Source organism: Scyliorhinus canicula, chromosome 10 (assembly GCF_902713615.1).
Source record: "Scyliorhinus canicula chromosome 10, sScyCan1.1, whole genome shotgun sequence".
NCBI lineage: Eukaryota > Metazoa > Chordata > Chondrichthyes > Carcharhiniformes > Scyliorhinidae > Scyliorhinus > Scyliorhinus canicula.
The window spans coordinates 25,212,755-25,235,206 of record NC_052155.1 but is presented as its reverse complement, the minus strand read 5'-3'; the positions used below and the strand labels follow the sequence as shown (position 1 = coordinate 25,235,206).

The following is a 22,452-nucleotide window of genomic DNA, read 5'->3' as shown; positions in this document are numbered from 1 at the left end:
ATTGGCTCAGCACAATCTTGTGACTTGGTGGCCGCGATGTACCAGCCACGTTGCACCCGAAAGGCAGCACAGCCGGTAGATGCTGGGAGATCTAACCGGCTTGTCACGCCGCCCAAGATCTAACGCGACCTCGCGAGGCATTGCGATCTGAATCCCATGGTGGGATCACTATTTGGCAAATCTGCACATTAGAGTGAGACAGCAGGGGACGGGGCAGGGACAGTGTGCATTTGCACTCGGCAAACTTGTGGGGTTTTTCAAATCACTTAAGCAGAGGACAGCACAGTGCCGCAGTGGTTGGCACTGCTGCCTCACGGCACCGAGATCCCAGGTTCGATCCGGAACCCGGGTCACTATCCATGTAGAGTTTGTGCATTCTCCCCGTGTTTGCCTGGGCTTCGCTGCAACAACCCAAAGATGTGCAGGGTAGGTGGATTGGCCACGCTAAATTGCCCCTGAATTGAGTACTCTAAATTTAATAAAAATCAAAAAAAAATTCACTTCTGTGGAACTGAATTTTTAAAAGCACCATTAACTCTTTTACATGGAGCTCTTGCCACATTTATGAAACGATACACTTCAGGAGCGGAAAACGCATGTGCAAAATGAACAAAAGTATTATTCAAAATACTTGCCTACATAACAACGGGCAGCGCGTGCAGCAGGAGGCTCCGCCTCAACAAGGAGACAGTGTGATACCTGTGCCACCTCCTCATGGATTTCACACCACGTGGAGGAGAAGGACACCCACTCTCAGTGGCTGTCAAGGTCACCGCAGTCCTGACCTTACACTTGCTTACGTAACAACAGTCATACTTTCAAATCATAACTGCCAAAAATTTGTATTAAGTGTCTTTGGATTACCTGCTAATTCACTAAGTAAAAGACTATGGGTGCGAATCTTCGGCCTTGTTACGCTCCCACTCAAGTGAAACAAGGCCAGTGAATAACAGGAGAGGCCAAAACTGAGCAGGGCGCCAGGAGCCGAACAGTTTGGAATGTAGGAATGGCAGCACGGTAGCATTGTGGATAGCACAATCGCTTCACAGCTCCAGGGTCCCAGGTTCGATTCCGGCTTGGGTCGCTGTCTGTGTGGAGTCTGCACACCCTCCCCGTGTGTGCGTGGGTTTCCTCCGGGTGCTCCGGTTTCCTCCCACAGTCCAAAGATGTGCAGGTTAGGTGGATTGGCCATGATAAATTGCCCTTAGTGTCCAAAATTGCCCTGAGTGTTGGGTGGGGTACTGGGTTATGGGGATAGGGTGGAGGTGTTGACAATGGGTAGGATGCTCTTTCCAAGAGCCAGTGCAGACTTGATGGGCCGAATGGCCTCCTTCTGCACTGTAAATTCTATGTAACCAGCCCTCTCCTGTAGGCGAAATAGGGATCTCGCTGTCGTGTGGCGAGAAACCAGTTATCACCACTTAAGCCATATTTGCATAGACCTAACGGGAACCACCCTATATCCAACAGCCTCCAGTCAGTCATCGGCCCCCCCAGCAAGTGCTCACGTTGGCACTGATTCCATTTGAAAAACGTGAACCTGGCAGAAGGGCTTCTGTGGGGAGCCAAGGAGGTGAGTCGCCATCTTTGATCACACGCAAAGACCCCGGGGGCACTGGGCTTGCTGCCCCTGTGCTCGGCGGGAGGTGGTGGACCCTCGGCTGGGGGTGAGCCACCATGGGAGGGTGGGTGGGTGGGGGGGGGGGGAGGCACTGGGGGGACAACCGGGAAGCAACCACTCGCGGCACCACCATGTCAACCCCTGGATGATGTGTACCCGTTGCTGGGGCAATCCTTGCCTCTGCCTGTCTGCTCCACCAATCACCCATAACCCCCACTGACTGCCGAAATCTCCGGCTGTACAGCTGAAGGCTATAGCTTATAGGGAATTGGCAATCAGGGTTAAATGAGCACTGCAAACAACCCAAGTGGATTCCTGTGGTTCATGCAGCATGTGGGAGTCATTGCCTAGGCATCCCAATCAGACGGTGATGCCTGGACACTGGGCTTGAACACTGCGGGAGCCAACACCACACAGGTAGCAGCCAACATCCGAACACACATGGATGGGAGACAGCTCCAGGGGACATGTCCATAGCTGGAGGGTGGGTGAGTTCCACGGGGAGGGGACCAGTGCCCGGTCTAGTTGACGTGTGAGCGGGTGTCTGGGGTACGGGGTCTGGGGTCCGGTGAGGGGGGCCTGCTGAGGCCGGGTGTGCGTTTGCAGGGCATTCCGGGTGAGGACCAGTGGGGGAATGGAGAGTCCCTGGGTGGAAGCCACCGCTGTTAGTCAGTCTAACACCCTCTCCCAATGCCTTACAGATATTGAATGCTATGGCAGGGATGTTGGGCAAAGAACTTGCCCTCATGGCTCTGCTGCTAGGCCTGGTGGTCAGACCCCGGAGACAGCTCCAGCAGCAACGTCTACAGATGCTCGAGGCAGCGGCCCATGTGCCAGATGCTGCTCCGCATCCTGAGGACTCGGCCGCCCATCAGACCAGGGACGGTCCCAGAGGGGGAGTCCCGCGACGGCCCAGGGTGTACTGGTGTTGATGGTCATTCGAATAGATGACGGGCAACGCGTGCCGCAGGAGGCTCCGCCTCAACAAGGAGACAGTGTGATACCTGCGCCATCTCCTCGTGGACTTCGCACCATGTGGAAGAGAAGCATCTGCTCCCGGTGCTGTCAGGGTCGCTGCAGTCCTGACCTTACACTTCAGGATCATTCCAGGGCTCGAGTGGGGACCTTTGTGGGATCTCACAGGCCACAGGCCACAGCCCACAGGTGTGTCCGGCAGGTGACGGATGCCCTGTATGCCCGGGCGGAAAACAACATCATCTTTGACATGGACCAAGCCCAACAAGATGCCCGGTCAGCAGTTTTCTCGGCCATCACTGGGATGCCCCCAGGCCCAGGGGGTAATAGATGCCATGCAAGTTGCCCTGCGCTCACCGGGCCATCTGAGGGTGCCCTATGTTAACCGAAAGGGGTTCCACTCCCTCAGAATGCAGCTCACCTGTGACCACCAGATGAGAATAATGCATGTGTGCGCCCGTTTCTTGGGAAGTGTGCACAACAGCTACATCCTGGAGCAGTCGGTCACCCCGCCCTCTTCGAGGAGCACTCCAGGAAGGACGGCTGGCTCTTGGGGGATAAGGTCATAGAGTCATAGATGTTTACAGCATTATTTTATAGACCTCTATAAGTTCAACCTCTATAAGCCTCCTACGCTCCTGGGAAAGAAGTCCCAGCCTATCCAGCCTCTCCTTATAACTCAGACCATCAAGTCCTGGTAGCATCCTCGTAAACCTCTTCTGCACTCTTTCCAGTTTAACAATAGCCTTCCTATAATAGGATGACCAGAAATGAAAACAGTATTCCATGTGGTCATACCAATGTCTTGTACAACTTCAACAAGATGTCCCTACTCCTGTATTCAATATGCTCACCAATAAAACCTGGCATGCTGAATGCCTTCCTCACCACCGTGTCCACCTGTGATTCCATCTTCAAGGAGCTATGAACCTGTACTCCTAGATCTCTTTGTTCTGTAACTGTCCCCAACTCCCTACTAATAACTGAGTAGGCCCTGCCCTGATCTGATCTATCAAAATGCAACACCTCACATTTATCCAAATTAAACTCCATCTGCCATTCATCGGCCCACTGGCCCAATTGGTCAAGATTCTATTGCAATCCCATATAACCTTCTTCACTATCCACTATGTCACCAATCTTGGTGTCATCTGCAAACCTACTACCCATGCCTCCTACATTCTCATCTAAATCATTTATATATATCACAAATAACAGTGGACCCAGCACCAATCCCTGAGGCACACCGCTGGTCATCGGCCTCCAGTTTGAAAAACAACCCTCCACAACCACCCTTTGGCTTTGGTCGCCAAGCCAATTTTGTATCCAATTGGCTACCTCACCCTGGATTCCGTGAGATTTAAACTTTTGCAACAACCTACCATGCGATACCTTGTCAAAGGCCTTGCTAAAGTCCATGTAGACAACGTCGACAGCACTGCCCTCATCTGCCTTCTTGGTTACCCCTTCAAAATACTCAATCAAATTCGTGAGACATGACCTTCCCCTGACAAAGCCATGCTGACTTTCTCTAATTAGCCCTTCCCTGTCTAAATGCCTGTAGATGCTGTCCCTCAGAATGCCTTCCAACTTACCCACAACAGAAATAAGACTCATCGGTCATTAGTTCCCGGGCTTATCCCTACAGCCCTTCTTAAACAAGGGCACAACGTTTGCTACCCTCTAATCTTCAGGGACCTCTCCTGTGGCTATCGATGATTCAAATATCTCAGCTAGGGGGCCAGCAATTTCCTCCCTAGCCTCCCACAACGTCCTGGGGTACATTTCATCAGGCCCGGGGGATTTATCTATCTTGATGCGTTTTAATACCTCCAGCACCTCCTTCTCTGTAATAGGTACACTCCTCAAGACATCAGTTTTTATTTCCCCAATTTCCCTAACATTCGTGCCTTTCTCAACAGTAAATACTGACGAGGACGATTCATTTAGGACCTCGCCCATCCCTTGTGGATCCGCACATAGAGGACCTTGTTTATCCTTAAGAGGCCCTACTCTCTCCCTAGTCACTCTTTTGTCCTTTATGTATCTGTAAAAGCTCTTTGGATTTTCCTTTGCCTTATCTGCCAAGACAATCTCGTGTTCCCCTTTTTACCCTCCTGATTTCTCTCTTAACTCTACTCTGACAAGCCCTATACTCTTCAAGGGATCCACTTGATCCGAGCTGCACATACATTTTTAAAAATAAATTTAGAGTACCCAATTCATTTTTTCCAATTAAGGGGCAATTTAGCGTGTTCAATCCACCTAGCCTGCACATCTTTGAGTTATGGGGGCGAAACCCACGCAAACACGGGGAGAATGTGCAAACTCCACACGGACAGTGACCCAGAGTCGGGATCGAACCTGGACCTCGATGCCGTGAGACCGCAGTGCTACCACTGTGCCACCGTGCTGCCCCATGTCACATGCCTCCTTCTTCCTTTTGACCATGACCTCAATATCCCGAATCATCCAGGATTCCCTACGTCTACCAGCCTTACCCTTCACTCATAAGGAATGTGCTCACCCTGAACCCTAGTTAACATACTTTTGAAAGACTTCCACTTACCAGCTGTCCCTGGCCTGTAAACAGGCTTCCCCCACTCAACTTTTGAAAGCTCCCATCTAATACCATCAAAATTATCCTTGCCCCAATTTAGAATTTTAACTTTTGGGCCAGAACTATCTTAAAACTAATGGAATTATGGTCACCGGTCCCAAAGTGATCCCTCACTAACACCCATTACCTGCCCTTCCTTATTCCTCAAGAGGAGGTCAGGTTTTACCCCCTCTCTAGTCGGGCCATCCATATATTGAATGATGAAATCTTCCTGAACACACTTGACAAAGTTCTCCATCCAAACCCCTAGTGCTATGGCAGTCGCAGTCAATGTTGGGAAAGTTAAAGTCCCCTACTATTACCACCCTATTTTTCCAGCAGCTATCTGTAATCTCTTTACATATTTGCTTCTCGATTTCCCGCTGACTATTTGGGGGCCAATAGTACAGTCCTATCAAAGTGATCTCACCCATCTTGTTTTTTAGTTCTATCCATATAGACTCAGTGGGGGAACCCTTGGATATATCCTCTCTCTGTACTGCTGTGATGTTGTCCCTTATGAAAAACACAACTCCCTCTCCTCTCCTATCTCCTAGTCTACCTTTCCTATAGTATCTGTACCCGGAACATTGAGCTGCCAGTCCTGCCCCTCCTTTAGCCATGTTTCAGTAATAGTTATATCCCAGTCCCATATACCTATCCATGCCCTGAGTTCATCTGCCTTGCCCTTAGGCCTCTTGCATTGAAATATCGTTGGAAAGGGGGGAGTTGCCGTCTACTCTGGCACAGATCCTGAAAAAGGACAAGGATCTGACAGAGTGTGGGTTTTACAGACCCATCTTGTGATTGAATACGGATGAAAGTGTTGCCGATGCTGTTACCAAGGCGATTGGAGGGGTGTGTGCCGGATGTGGTCTCGGAGGATCAGTGAAGGGGTGACAGCTGTCTGGCGATATCAGGGGCTTATTGAATTTGGTCATGGCCCCTTCGCATGGGAGTGTGCCGTACATAATCGCATCAATGGATACGGAGAAGGTCTTTGATCGGGTGGAGTGGCTGTACCTGTTCGTGATCCTTCAGAGGTTTGGGTTTGGGCCAAAGTTCGTTGCTTGGGTATGGCTACTGTATGTGTCCCCAACGGTGAGTATGAGAACGAATGAGACAAATTTGAGATATTTTAGGCTGTGTGGGGGGGACAAGATCAGGATAGCCGTTGTTGCCATTGTTGTTCACATTGGCGATTGAACCCTTGCCGATTGCACTCTGAGCCTTTAATAAGTGGTGGGGGATTGTGAGGGCGGGGTGGGTGGGGGTGGTGGGTAGGCATCATAGGATGTCTTTATAGGCCAGTGATTTATTATTGTATCTGGTGAATCCATTGGAAAGTATGGGGAGAAATATGGACTTATTGGGAAAAGCGAGATCTTGCTGGCGAACGCCCAGGGGAGAAGTGTGAATTTGGGGTCTTGCCATTCAAGGTGGCCAGACTTGGGTTTCGATATCTGGAGATTCATGGTGGCACATGAGTGGGCAGAACTATGCATAAGTGGAATCTGATGTGGTTGGTAAACGGGGTTAGAGGTCTGAAAAGTTGGGATGCCCTGCATCTGATACTGGCGGTGGGGGTACAGACGGAGAAGATGAAAGTGCTGCCGAGATTTTGTTTATTTTTCAATCCCTTCCAATTTTCCAGTGTTTTTCCAGCGGCTCGACGAACTGATTTCCGAGTTTGTTTGGGCAGGCAAGACGTCGAGGGTAAGTCGGCCTTGTTGCAAAGAAGGAGGCAGGAGGGGAGGCTTGCACTCCCAAACCTGTTGCATTACTATTGGGCAGCGAATGCCGAGAAGGTGAGACAGTGGTGAGGGTAGTGGGGTTTGGCTGGAGGAGGACTGTTGTAGGGAGACGAGTCTGAGGGACCTAGTGACGGCCCCGCTTCCATTTACCTCGGGGAGATATACGAGCAGCCATGTGGTAGAGTCTACAATTAAGATTTGGATCCAGTTGAGGAGGCACTTTAAACTGGGGCAAATGTCAGTATTGACTCCAATATGTGGGAACGATAGGTTTATACTGGAGGCGATGTATGGGATGTATGGGAGGCGGTAGGGGGAAGGGATAGAGCAGGTAAGAGAGTTGTTTGTAGAGGGCAAGTTTGCAGGGTTGGAGGAGAGGGACGAGCTACCGAGGGGGAGTGAGTTTAGATACTGCCAGGTGCAGGGCTTTGCGCGGACGGAACTGCTCTCGTTCCCTCAGTTGCCGGAGTATAGATTGCTAGCGAAGTTATTGGCCCCGGACAAGTGGGGGCAAAGGGAAATTGGGAATATCTACAGGTGGTTGCGGAAGAAGAGGCTGGTGCTAGTGGAAGGGATCAAGCGGAAGTGGGAGGAAGAGCTGGGGATCGCAATGTGGTGGGGAGTCTGGAGTCAAATAATGCACGGATCAACTCGACCTCCTCCTGTGCCTTACACAATTTAAGGTGGTACATGACTCAGACCCGGAGGAGCGGGTTTTCCCAGTAGAGCATGCGTGCGAGAGGGGTGGGAGAGGGCTGGTGAACCATGCTCATGTTCTGGGGGTGTACAAAGCTGGATAGGTTTTGGGAGGTGCCATTCAAGAGCTTGTCAGGGATTGTGGGGGTTAAGATGATGCCGTGCCCTCTGGTGGTGATTTCTGGGGTGTCAGAGGCGCTGGGGTTGCGGGAGGGGAACGGGGCCAATGTCGTGGCCTTCGCCTCTCTGATTGCCCAGCGACAGATATTATTGAACTGGAGGTCAGTGGTCCTGCCTGGGGTCGCAACGTGGTTGAGGGATTTACATCAGGAGGTTGGAGGAGGGGCAATAGGTATGGTGGAGGCTGTTTCTGTCCATGTTTGACAAATTGTTTATCACCAGGGTGGAGGGAGGATGGGTTACGGTTTTAAAGGGTAAAAAGTGAACAAACTGGATGTACTATGTTTACTTTGAGGTGTTACGTGATGATGTGTTTGAAATAAAAAATATTTTTTTAATAAAAGACAGTTTCCTGAAAGTTTCTATAAATTTTGTAAATACAAACAACACCAAAACTGCAGTGTATCTTCGAATCATGTTTGCATTTTAATTACAAAAATGATTAAATATTCAAAAAGAACAAGGATTAACATTTCAGTAAATACTGTCAAAAAGAAAATCAATTGTAAACATGGATTGTAAACAGAACTAAAAAATCATCCTGATGCCATTAATGTTTTTTTTAAATGGAGGTACTTGTTGTACAGTACGAAAGCTTTTAGTGAAGCATCTGTCATAAACAGCAACTTTTGTTGGTTTAAGATGCGTGTGTGTCCTGAGTGAAGGCGGGTGATTAATACAGTGAGGAAATAAGTATGGCTCCGGTAGCTTGATAAGATTCTCTGAGCTGGGAGGACAATCCTGGAGGCTACTGCTCGAGACCAGGACAAGAATGAGCGAAGACCCCTCGGAGGTCAAAGGCTCTGCTGAAGTCGAAGGCCTCGATCTGTTGGTTCTTTGTCAGCTTGAGGTTTCTCATGCAGCCCTGGAATGGCTTTTGAGTGGTCAGACAATTCTGCTTCACGTTAGCTGTGTCAACAGATAAACATGCGCTTATTAACATGTGCTGAGTTGGCTGAAAACAGTGCATACAATATGCGGCAAATTGAGAATCAAGTTGAGTGCTGCAGTTAACGTTGAAAGTTTGTTACAATTTTGAATTGCTGCTTTTTTATGTTTGATCTTCGGTACTGAGCAATGAATAAGATAGCGCAGGAATGGTGGCTGGTTAGCTGAGTTGACTGGCTAGTTAGCTCAGTTGATGGGCTAGTTAGCTCAGTTGACTAGTCAGCTAGTGCTTTGGTCAGATCTGCGCCAAGAGCCTGGGATTCGATCCCTGTTCCAGCTGAGGTAGATTGGGGCCTGCTCCCTTGTTGTGCCTGCAGTAAAATGCACGACATTTTGCTGTGGTTGACGAATAATTACCAAGGACTTGCCTTCAGCAGAGAAGTCAAGAAGTAGGAGCAGACCGGGAACAGGTACAGTCCCTGATAAAATACTTCTATTCGACTTAGGATTCCTTGACCTACAAGGATGTTAATTAGTCAGGAGCCCGGCTAGCAATCACTATTGAGTGATGGATTAAATGCATACAGACGGTGGATAAGGATCTAAACCTTACTGGCCTATGCTCCCCACCAATGTACAAATAGCCTGTTACCATTCACTGCCTAAACCTCACATGATGAATGATGTAGCATGCCCATTGATGCCCTATACACTGTATAGAACCAATGAACCCAACAGTGTCAACAGAATGTCAGAAAAAGCTTTAAAAGAACATTAATTCATTGGGCAGCATGGTAGCACAGTGTTTAGCACAGTTGCTTTGCAGCTCCAGGGTCGCAGGTTTGATTCCCGGCTTGGGTCATTGTCTGTGTGGAGTCTGCATGTTCTCCCCATGTGTGCGTGGGTTTCCTCCGAGTGCTCCGGCTTCCTCCCACAGTCCAAAGATGTGCAGCTTAAGTGGATTGGCCATGCTAAATTGCCCTTAAGTGTCCAAAAAAGTTTGGGTGGGATTACTGGGTTACGGTGATAGGGTGGAGGTGTGGGTTTGGGCAGGGTGCTCTTTCCAAGGGCCTGTGCAGACGCGCTGGGCCGAATGGCCTCCTTCTGCACTGTAAATTCTATGATTCATTACTTTCTGCTATGTTAAAAAAGTAATTTCACTGCAGCCCAATAAAAGTAAAGTATCTACAACATAAACTAAACATTCCTAACACTGTGAAATTGACAGCAGAGATCAGAGAGCCAGCGATGTCAAGCAAATAATGTTTCCTCTGGGGCTCAGGTATTTCACCAGAGTAATGGATTTCTGGGGTCCAGCAAAGCACACGGAAGAGTCCACTTTCATTGGGCTACAGTGAAAGGACTTTTCTTTTACATAGTAAGTAGTGACTGAAATTCTGTTTTTAAAGCTTTTTAAAAATGTACACGTCAGTCGACATGGGAGCATCATAAGCTTGGCATAGGAGGCATGAGGGGCCATCAGGAGTGGGTAGAGGGCATATCTTGGCATGGGAGGGGGTAATAAGGAACACACATTCAAAACTCATGCAGACTCTGGTGCACTGAGGTGCTGTGAACCACCAGTCTTCAAAAACCTGGCTCAATTTCACGGAAATTGTGGAGGATTAAGACATACCGTACCTCTGCAAAGCAGCCTCCCAAGTCGGGAGTGGCCGGGTGAGAGCTTTTGATCTGAACCAGCCCACATTCCTTGAGGATTCTCCTGAAAATCAGACAACCTGGGAATGGGCAGGGGAATCCCAGAATCAGGCCCCGCCCATCATTTTAAAGGGCCTTCGATTCATCCGATCCCAGTCCGTGATCTTCACCGGATACTTCTACATGTTTCATTGAAGGCATTGAAAAAGCAGATTCTCTTTGCTGGACCTATTTTTTTTGTTTCAATAGTCTTAACGGGTAATATAAATAAATCATGATTCCCACTTGGCGGTGGGATTGGCTGCAAAGCTAACTCTACAAAAGCATTAACCTAAACAGTGGGAGCAAGTGGTAAAAAGTGAGTGGAAAATAAAGTAAAACGCACGGTAGCATTGTGGATAGCACAATTGCTTCACAGCTCCAGGGTCCCAGGTTCGATTCCTGGCTTGGGTCACTGTCGGTGCGGAGTCTGCACATTCTCCCCGTGTGTGCGTGGGGGTGCTCCGGTTTCCTCCCAGAGTCCAAAGATGTGCAGGTTAGGTGAATTGGCCATGATAAATTGCCCATAGTGTCCAAAATTGCCGTATGTGTAAGGTGGGGTTACTGGGTTATGGGGATAAGGTGGAGGTGTGGACCTTGGGTAGGGTGCTCTTTCCAACAGCCGGTGCAAACTCGATGGGCCGAATGGCCTCCTGCTGCACTGTAAATTCTATGATTCTATGATTTTTTGTAAGTTGCTGGCTGTCCATTTTTAATATTTATGGCACGGTGGAACCTAGCAATACCCAGATGGTAAGGAGTGGCGTGGCATTGGTCTAAAAAAAAGATGCAGAAAGCGTCTGTTAGTGCTGAGCCACTCTGTCATGAAGCATCCTCCTACTTCAGGCTCAAGCTTCTTGCATTTGCTTCTATTGTCACCAGAGGAGCATGTGACAATGCTAAAAGGGTTATTGGCTGGGGTTTTCCAGTCCCACCAGCAGCTGGCAAGGTGCGAGAGGGACGGCAGAAAGCCGCTCTCCAAACTTTTCCTTCACATCCGCCATTGGCAGTGCTGGAAAGTCCCACCTGAAGACTTTACTAGTCACCTGCACACTTTTTTTTGCTCCATTACGTCTGTGCGTGCAGCATAGCCAACACTAAAATTGGGCCCGCCAAGTTTCATTCACTTGGGAGTCAGATTTTGTCCGGAACCGTTCATCCTCCCCGGTTTTCCTGTGACGGAGGCGGCTTGACATTGGCTGCCGGCAGGATCCTCCAGTCCGAAAAATTGAACTGATTTTTCCAGCCGGAAAATCCCGCCTTTCGTTCAGTCTGTTTTGGTGTATGCACGTCAAAAGAAAAACCACTCTACTTTTTTCACAGGTTTGCAATCTGATTCTTTTCAATTTGAAGTCTCACTCCAAATAGTTCACTGTTGTTGTTATGATCTAAATGTTGACCACTACAATGTGTGCTGACAAGGTTTTCCAAGAAGCAGAACTGGACTACATGCAGTGGATAACGTGCAAATGATTTGTTCAAATCTGTTAATATAAAGCTACAGTAATACGTACCGGGGTAGCCTCCTACATAAATTGGATCATTAGTGTCTGCAGATGTTGACTGAATATAAGGGTTATCAGCCTGCACGGTAACACCATCCACCATCAGTGCAATACGATGCTTGCTCTTATTGGCTCGCAGTTTATGCCACTCCCCATTGCACAGCTGGTTTGAATCCTGGGGTTCATATCTGGCTGTAATTCTTCCAGCTCCATTATTCACGTGGAACAGAACCTGAAAGAAACAAAGCCTCAACAGTGAAAGGATCCTCCCTACTAGACATTAACTTGCTAGGCTGAATGAAAAGATCGTCCTCTTCCAGATGCGCATTGTACCCCCAAGACAGCGGAACACTGGCAATGCACTCGGGGGATAAGCTGCCCACGCTTTTCAACATGGCAAAATGCTTAGTTTCTAATGGACCACAGGAAGGCTGCCTCTCCCAAATGGAGGATCTGGCAATCATGAATGAACGCCAATTGCTTACATGTGTCCCCCTGCCGCTGGTGAGAGAGAAGGATGGTTCTGGCTAAGAATACATTGCCCCTCTGTATCCTCAAACTGTGGCAGCAATGCATGTGATGATGGTGGGGCGGAAAAGAGTTTTGAGAGTTACACCCAACGTGTAGAAGTTAGTGTATATTTACTTCAGGCATTTTGGTTTGTGGAACCCTTTTAACAGAACAGAGAAGTAAAGAAAGGGTTAACTGAAATGAAATGGGATTAATGTAATTCGTCGGGGGAAAATGTCTGAGAAACTGAAGTTAATTTTTAAGCACTTCCACATGGTTAACCATTGAACTATGTGCATAACTGTGTGCAGAATATGGAACAAAATCAAAATGTCGACATCGACATTATATTAATGTTTTCCATAAACAAAATAGCCTTAAATGGGGATTAAAAGGCAAAGTTTGTATTACATTTAAGCTAAATTATTTAGTGTGGATTAAGAATTGGCACAGAAGGAGCAACAAAATGGGAAAATGTTCCACAAGGGTCAAATGGTGACCTCGCAATTGTTGGCCAGGAATTTCTCATTCCGCAGAAGGTCGTTTCCAGATCCGATGTTTCTTGTGGCCGCCCAATATAGCACAGTCCAAGGGACTGAGCCTCGGGCGACAGGCTGCAAGCGTATCTTTTGCTTTTATTCCAAGCTTCCCTCCATGAATGCAGATCTTACTGAAAGACCATGAAGCACAGCGAACAAACTTGACTTCTGGGCCACCCCTCAGTAGGAAAGGAACGGACAACAGAATGGGGCCTGGGCACCGCAGATGACAAAGAACAGGCTCAAAATCCTACAACAAATACACATCGACCTCCTAACATACACAAATTCTGCCCAACTCTGATAGGTGTATTTTAAAGGCTTTCCTAAATCTTCTATACCAGACATTAACTTTGAAGGTTGAAAAAAAATAACCACTTGTGTGAAAAATATTTTTCTCACATCAATTTGCTTCTTTTGCAAAGCACTTTAAATCTGTGCCCTCTCGTTTGTGATTCTTTTGTGAGGGGAAACAGTTTCTCCCTATCTACTCTGCCCAGTCCCCTCTTGATTTTGAACATCTCTATCAAATCTCCGCTTAGCCTTTTTTCTCTCCAAGGAGAACAGTCCCATTCTCTCCAATCTATCCTCACAACTGGAGCTTCTCATTCCTGGAACCATTCTTGCAAACCTCTTATACACCCCTATCCCACTTACTGTCAGGCAGACAGGAATTATCACACAGCATATAAGCACAAGACATTGTGATAACCAGATGATAGAATTGGATTGTGGTTTGAAAGGCTTTTAGGAGAGCTGATGATCGCCAATTCTCTTGCCTTTCCTGAGATAGAAGGGCTGGGGTAGATGAACCTTATCACTTGCATTGAGAATACAGTCTGATCTTTCCCACCACAAACATGCAGGTGAAAACATGATGGCCTAAACAAGCTTCATCTCGAGCTGGGAACCACCAAATTGTGCTTCAGTAACCCCAGGCCTTCCAACACAGGATGCTGGAGAATGGGAAAGGGCTCCTCACACTACAGCAAACTACAAATCATCTCCTTACTTCCTTCAGGCACTGATTTTCTGTGGTAGAAACAGAATATTGCAACAGATGGTGAGTTTGGAATGAAGCCCCAGTAATATTTGATCCTACCATTAGTTAAATTACAGGTTCTTTGAAGAAAAAGTAGCTCTGTGCATTTAATCCGAGAGAGTTTCTTGCTGCCCAGGATCAAACAAAGGCTGGGATTTTCCAGGCCCCTCGGTGATGGGACCCTCCTCGGGAGTTGCGGTAGGCCAGCCAAATACCCATCAATGGGAGTGGAAGATCCCGGTGGCGGGCAGGGCCAGAAAACCCCAGCCAAAGCCTTTGATGCTGAGGAAGCTTCCGTTCACGTCTGATTAATTTAAACTACTGGACTATCAAAAGGGTAAAAAAGGCATTTCATATCCCACAATCCTTTCTGCGGAGCCTCAATTCCTAACTTGCCTGGATGAGTGCCAGCAGGAACTCCGTGAGGGAATTGTTTACATGGATCATTCACACCACACGCTGTGGTTTCCAAAATTAATGAATGGAGTTGCAAGAGATTTTGGACTATGCATCTTATTATTAAACAGTAAATTGTGAATATTAGCTGTCCACTCCTAACTATTTAAGTCTGCTTAAGGAACACTGTCCAGACATGAACATCCTCAGCTTTTGTTTCGATTGCAGCCGTGGACCAAGAAACGTCAATCAAGATCACGTGCTATTCCGAGTTTTCCTGGCCATCCTCCACCCTTGCACCCTCTATAAACTTGAGTTCATTCAGATCTCTGTTGTAACTTGCAGTAAGACCCTTGTGCTCCTCCACTCTCAGTGGCTCCTGATCCGGCAGAGCCCTTATTTTCAAATACTTCGATTGCCTCACCTCTCCATGTTTCCGTAACTCCAGCCCCTCAACCCTCTGAGATATTTGCATTCCTCCAATACTGGCCCTTTTGGGGAAGCCCAGCTTTCATTTGTCCATCATGGGCGGCCAACATTCATCTGCTGAGGCCTTTAAGTGCATTAATTCATTCTTAAATCCCTGGGCCTCTCCACCGTTATCATATGAGCTGAGCATACATACGAACAAGGAACAGGGGGCCTTTTCATCCCTCGAGCCTGCTCTGCCATTTAATAAGATCGTGGCTAATCATTGTTCAAGTAACATTCATGCCACAAACATGCCAGGAACAGAACAAAGAACAATACAGCACAGGGGCAGGCCCTTAGGCCCTCCAAGCCTGTACTGGTCATGATACCACCCTTGGCCAATACCGTCAGCACTTCCTAGTAACATATCCCTTTATTCCCATCCTATCCATGAATTTGTCGAGATACCTTTTGAACGCCGTTAATGTATCTGCTCCACAACCTCCCCTGGCAACACGTTCCAGGCACTCACCACCATCTGTGTAAAACATCTGCCTCGCACATCTCCTCTAAACTTTGCCCCATGGATCTTAAAGCTATGCCGCTGGTGACTGACTCCTCCACCCTGGGAAAGAGTGCCTGCCAATCCACTCTGTCCATGCCCTTCATAATCTTGTAGACCTCTATCAGGTCACCTCTCTATCTCCGTCATTCTAATGAAAACAGCCCAAGTCTATTCAGCCTCTCCACATACCTAACACCTTCCAGACCAGGCAACATCCTGGTAAACCTCCTCTGCACCCTCTCCAAAGCCTCCACATCCTTCTGGTAGTGTGGTGACCAGAATTGTGCTCAATATTCCAAGTGCGGCCTTACTAAGGTTCTATACAACTGTAACATGACTTGCCAGTTTCTACACTCGATGCCCCGTCCAATGAAGGCAAGCATTCCATATGCTTTCTTGACTACCTTGTCCACGTGTTGCCACTTTCAAACATCTGTGGACCTGCACGCCCAGATGTCTCTGGCTTTCTAAAATTACCATCTCCGACAAGAGAGGATCTAACCACCGCCTCTTGACATTTAATGGCACTACCATCGCTGAATCCATGTTCTGGGGGTTATGTTTGATCACAAACTGAACTGGACTCGCCATATAAATACTATGACTACCAGAGCAGGTCAAAGGCTAGAAATCTTGCAGCGAGAAATTCACCTCCTGACCCCACAAAGCCTTTCCACCATCTACCAGGCAAAAGTCAGGAGTGTGATGGAATACTCTCCACTTGCCTGGATGAGTGCAGCTCCAACACCACTGAAAAAGCTCGACAGCGTCCAGGACAAAGCAGCCCCCGTTTGATTGCTCCTCCTTCCACAAACATTCAATTCCTCCAATACTGGTAGCCATGATGTGGAGATGCCGGCGTTGGACTGGGGTGAGCACAGTAAGAAGTCTTACAACACCAGGTTAAAGTCCAACAGGTTTGTTTCAAACACGAGCTTTCGGAGCACGGCTCCTTCTTCAGGTGAATGGAAAGGCTTGTTCCAGAAATGTTTATATAGACACAGTCAGAGATGCCCCGGAATGCGAGCACCTGCAGGCAATCAAATCATCAAAGATGCAGAGAGAGAGGTAACTCCAGGTTAAAGAGGTGTGAATTGTCCCAAGCCAGTTCAGTCGGTAGGCCTCTGCAAGTCCAGGCTTGTTGGTGGGGGCCGAATGTAATGCGACATGAATCCCAGATCCCGGTTGAGTCCGCATTCATGCGTGCGGAACTTAGCTATAAGTTTTTGCTCAGCAATTTTGCGTTGTCGCGTCTCCTGAAGGCCTCCTTGTAGAATGCTGACCCGGAGATCAGAGGCTGAATGTCCTTGACTGCTGAAGTGTTCCCCAACTGGAAGGAACAGTCCTGCCTGTTGATAGTCGCACGATGCCCGTTTATTCGTTGTCGCAGTGTCTGCATGGTCTCGCCAATGTACCACGCTTCGGTCTCGCCAATGTACCACGCCAATGTACCACGCGGTTGTTTGAAGGCCAGTAGTGGGGGTGTGGGGATGACCTTGGCAAGATGTCCATCCTCGCTGATGATGTGTTGGAGGCTGCGAAGAAGATGTCGTAGTTTCTCCGCCCAACCGCGCAACCTCAAACAAACCATTGTTTGCAGCAAATTACCCAGCCTTCAGAACAGCAACCACAACACCACAAAACCCTGCCAGGGTAATCTCTGCAAGACATGCCAGATCATCGACATGGACACCACCATTACACGTGGAAACACCACCCACCAGGTACGCGGCGCATACTCGTGCGACTCGACCAATGTAGTCTACCTCATACGCTGCAGGAAAGGATGTCCCGAAGCGTGGTACATTGGCGAGACCATGCAGACACTGCGACAACGAATAAACGGGCATCGTGCGACTATCAACAGGCAGGACTGTTCCCTTCCAGTTGGGGAACACTTCAGCAGTCAAGGACATTCAGCCTCTGATCTCCGGGTCAGCATTCTACAAGGAGGCCTTCAGGAGACGCGACAACGCAAAATTGCTGAGCAAAAACTTATAGCTAAGTTCCGCACGCATGAATGCGGACTCAACCGGGATCTGGGATTCATGTCGCATTACATTCGGCCCCCACCAACAAGCCTGGACTTGCAGAGGCCTACCGACTGAACTGGCTTGGGACAATTCACACCTCTTTAACCTGGAGTTACCTCTCTCTCTGCATCTTTGATGATTTGATTGCCTGCAGGTGCTCGCATTCCGGGGCATCTCTGACTGTGTCTATATAAACATTTCTGGAACAAGCCTTTCCATTCACCTGAAGAAGGAGCCGTGCTCCGAAAGCTCGTGTTTGAAACAAACCTGTTGGACTTTAACCTGGTGTTGTAAGACTTCTTACTGTCCAATACTGGTGAACAGTTTCAGCCATGTGTACCATCTACAAGAGAAGCTGCAGGAACTCGCCAAGGTTCCTTCGGCAGCACCTTCCAAACACACGACCGCTACCATCTAGAAGGACATGGATAGCAGATACCTGGGAACCCCACAACCTAGAGATTCCTCTCCAAGTCACTCACCACCTTGACTTGGAAATATATCACCGATCCTGCATTGTCATTGGTTCAAAATCCTGGAACACTCTCCCTAACAGCACTGTGGATGTGCCTACACCTCATGGACTGCAACAGTTCAAGAAAGCAGCTCACCACCACCTACTGAAGGGCAATTTAGGGTGGAAAATAAATACTGGGCTATCCAGCGTCACCCACATCCTGTAAATGAATAAAAACAAAAACCGCATATCTGCATTCCACCTGCCCCTTGATAACCTCTTCCCCCCTTGTTTACCAATAATCTATCATAAGAACATAAGAACTAGGAGCAGGAGTAGGCCATCTGGCCCCTCGAGCCTGCTCCGCCATTCAATGAGATCATGGCTGATCTTTTGTGGACTCAGCTCCACTTTCCGGCCCGAACACCATAACCCTTAATCCCTTTATTCTTCAAAAAACTATCTATCTTTACCTTAAAAACATTTAATGAAGGAGCCTCAATTGCTTCACTGGGCAAGGAATTCCATAGATTCACAACCCTTTGGGTGAAGAAGTTCCTCCTAAACTCAGTCCTAAATCTACTTCCCCTTATTTTGAGGCTATGCCCCCTAGTTCTGCTTTCACCCGCCAGTGGAAACAACCTGCCCGCATCTATCCTATCTATTCCCTTCATAATTTTAAATGTTTCGATAAGATCCCCCCTCATCTTTCTAAATTCCAACGAGTACAGTCCCAGTCTACTCAACCTCTCCTCGTAATCCAACCCCTTCAGTTCTGGGATTAACCTAGTGAATCTCCTCTGCACACCCTCCAGCGCCAGTACATCCTTTCTCAAGTAAGGAGACCAAAACTGAACACAATACTCCAGGTGTGGCCTCACTAACACCTTATACAATTGCAGCATAACCTCCCTAGTCTTAAACTCCATCCCTCTAGCAATGAAGGACAAAATTCCATTTGCCTTCTTAATCACCTGTTGCACTTGTAAACCAACTTTCTGTGACTCATGCATGAGCACACCCAGGTCTCTCTGCACAGCAGCATGCTTTAATATTTTATCGTTTAAATAATAATCCCGTTTGCTGTTATTCCTACCAAAATGGATAACCTCACATTTGTCAACATTGTATTCCATTTGCCAGACCCTAGCCCATTCACTTAACCTATCCAAATCCCTCTGCAGACTTCCAGTATCCTCTGCACTTTTCGCTTTACCACTCATCTTAGTGTCATCTGCAAACTTGGACACATTGCCCTTGGTCCCCAACTCCAAATCATCAATGTAAATTGTGAACAATTGTGGGCCCAACACGGATCCCTGAGGGCACCACTATCTACTGATCGCCAACCAGAGAAACACCCATTAATCCCCACTCTTTGCTTTCTATTAATTAACCAATCCTCTATCCATGCTACTACTTTACCCTTAATGCCATGCATCTTTATCTTATGCAGCAGCCTTTTGTGTGGCACCTTGTCAAAAGCTTTCTGGAAATCCAGATATACCACATCCATTGGCTCCCTGTTATCTACTGCACTGGTAATGTCCTCAAAAAATTCCACTAAATTAGTTAGGCACGACCTGCCCTTTATGAATCCATGCTGCGTCTGCCCAATAGGACAATTTCTATCCAGATGCCTCGCTATTTCTTCCTTGATGATAGATTCCAGCATCTTCCCTACTACCGAATTTAAACTCACTGGCCTATAATTTCCTGCTTTCTGCCTACCTCCTTTTTTAAACAGTGGTGTCACGTTTGCTACTTTCCAATCCACCGGGACCACCCCAGAGTCGAGTGAATTTTGGTAAATCATCACTCGTGCATCTGCAATTTCCCTAGCCATCTCTTTTAGCACTCTGGGATGCATTCCATCAGGGCCAGGAGACTTGTCTACCTTTAGCCCCATTAGCTTGCCCATCACTACCTCCTTAGTGATAACAATCCTCTCAAGGTCATTACCTCTCATAACCTCATTTCTATCAGTCGCTGGCATGTTATTTGTGTCTTCCACTGTGAAGACCGACCCAAAAAACCTGTTCAGTTCCTCAGCCATTTCCTCATCTCCCATTATTAAAACTCCCTTCTCATCCTCTAAAGCAGTGCTTCTCAAAGTGTGGTACGCGTACCGGTGCCGGTACGCGAGCCGTCGTCTGCCGGTACGTGGAGTACTCCCAGAAAAGAAACACTTTCACACTTGCGCAAAGGTGAGTGCTGAGCTGGAGCTGGAGCTGGGGCTGGGGCGTTCCAAGGTTCCGTCCTCGTGCTGAGCGGGGCGGGCGTGCCGGGGGGGGGGGGGGGGTTGCGTCCTCGGGCCGTGCTGATGGGGGGTTGCGTCCTCGGGCCGTGCTGGGGGCTGGGGGTTGCGTCCTCGGGCCGTGCTGGGGGGGGGGGGGTTGCATCCTCGGGCCGTGCTGGGGGGGGGGGGGGGTTTGCATCCTCGGGCCGTGCTGATGGGGGGTTGCGTCCTCGGGCCGTGCTGGGGGCTGGGGGGGGGGGTTGCGTCCTCAGGCCGTGCTGGGGGGGGGGGGGGGTTGCGTCCTCGGGCCGTGCTGGGGGGGGGGGGTTTGCGTCCTCGGGCCGTGCTGGGGGGGGGGTTGCGTCCTCGGGCCGTGCTGGGGGCTGGGGGGGGGGGGGTTGCGTCCTCGGGGCCGTGCTGGGGGTTGGGGGGGGTGGTTGCGTCCTCGGGCCATGCTGGGGGGGGGGGGGGGTTGCGTCCTCGGGCCGTGCTGGGGGGGGGGGGGGGTTGCGTCCTCGGGCCGTGCTTGGGGGCTGGGCAATTATATTACATTATATTATATTATTGCAAATATAGCCATTATATTTGCAATAATATAATATAATGTAATATAATTGCCCCTGCAATAAGATATATCTCAAAAAAATTTCTGGGGGTTCACATCCCCACCCCCCGAACCCCCAGTTGGATTGGCTTATTTCGCTCACCGGTCCCTGGCACATTGAAAAAAAAAACTGCCGGTACGCCACATCAGATAGTTTGAGAAGCATAGCTCTAAAGGACCAATATTTACCTTAGCCACTCTTTTTTGCTTTATATATTTGTAAAAACATTTGCTGTCTGCTTTTATATTCTGAGCAGGTTTACTCTCGTACTCGATCTTACTCTTCTTTATAGCTTTTTTAGTAGCTTTCTGTTGCCCCTTAAATATTTCCCAGTCCTCTAGTCTCCCACCAATCTTTGCCACTTTGTATGCTCTTTCCTTCAATTTGATATTCTCCCTTATTTCCTTAGATATCCACGGTCGATTTTCCCTCTTTCTATCGTCCTTCCTTTTTGTGGGTATAAACCTTTGCTTGGAAGGTTCTCCGCTGTTCCTCAACTGTTCCACCATAAAGTCTTTGTTCCCAGTCTACCTTAGCTAGTTCTTTTCTCATCCCATTGTAATCTCCTTTGTTTAAACACAAAACACTAGTATTTGATTTTACCTTCTCACCCTGCATCTGTATTTTAAATTCCACCATATTGTGATCGCTCCTTCCGAGAGGATCCCTAACTATGAGATCATGAATCAATCCTGTCTCATTACACAGGACAAGATCTAGGACCGCTTGTTCCCTCGTAGGTTCCATTACAAACTGTTCTAGGAAACTATCGCGGATACATTCTATAAACTCCTCCTCAAGGTTGCCTTGACCGACCTGGTTAAACCAATCGACATGTAGATTAAAATCCCCCATGATAACTGCTGTACCATTTTTACATGCATCAGTTATCACTTTGTTTATTGCCTGCCCCACCATAACGTTACTATTTGGTGGCCGATAGACTACTCCTGTCAGTGACTTTTTCGCCTTACTATTCCCGATTTCCACCCAAATGGATTCAACCTTATCCTTCATAGCACCGATATCATCCCTACCTATTGCCCGGATGTCATCCTTAAATAACAGAGCTACAACCACCTCCCTTACCATCCATTCTGTCCTTCCGAATAGCTTGATACCCTCGGATATTTAACTCCCAGTCGTGACGATCCTTTAACCATGTTTCAGTAATGGCCACTAAATCATAGTCATTCACGATGATTTGCGCCATCAACTCATTTACTTTATTCCTTATACTACGAGCATTCAGGTAAAGTACACTTATGTTGGTTTTTTATCCACCTCTGCCTTAAAAATATTCAAAGACCCTGCATCCGCCACCTTTACAGTGGAGTTCCAAAGAGTCATGACCTTCTGAAAAAAGGGTTTTGCCTCATCTCCGTTTTAAATGTGTGATCCTTTATTTTTAAATAGGGAGACCTAGTTATAGATTCTCCTCCATAACGCACACCTTAAAGTTCTTTGGCAAAGTTTTCAGCCTAATATTTCCTAATTTCCTCTCTGTTTTGGGCTGCATGGTAGCACAGTGGTTAGCACTGTTGCTTCACAGCGCTAGGGTCCAAGGTTTGATTCCCGGCTTGGGTCACTGTCTGTGTGGAGTCTGCACGTTCTCCCCGTGTCTGCGTGGGTTTCCTCCGGGTGCTCCGGTTTCCTCCCACAAGTCCTGAAAGACGTACTGTTGGGTAAATTGGACATTCTGAATTCTCCCTCTGTGTACCCGAACAGACGCCGGAATG

At 48.1% G+C, this 22,452-nt stretch overlaps 1 protein-coding gene across 1 annotated transcript in view; it reads right to left on the bottom strand.

Moving 5' to 3' along the window:
• Positions 1-8,228: 8,228 nt before the first annotated feature.
• Positions 8,229-22,452, bottom strand: part of lama1 (laminin, alpha 1) — a 422,130-nt gene continuing 407,906 nt past the window's right edge. The window contains exons 62-63 of the mRNA XM_038808722.1: positions 11,926-12,148; positions 8,229-8,734 (exon numbers count right to left, since the gene is read on the bottom strand). Of these exons, the coding sequence (XP_038664650.1) occupies positions 8,574-8,734; positions 11,926-12,148 (384 nt within the window). The 3' untranslated portion in view covers positions 8,229-8,573. The remainder of the gene's footprint in view (positions 8,735-11,925; positions 12,149-22,452) is intronic.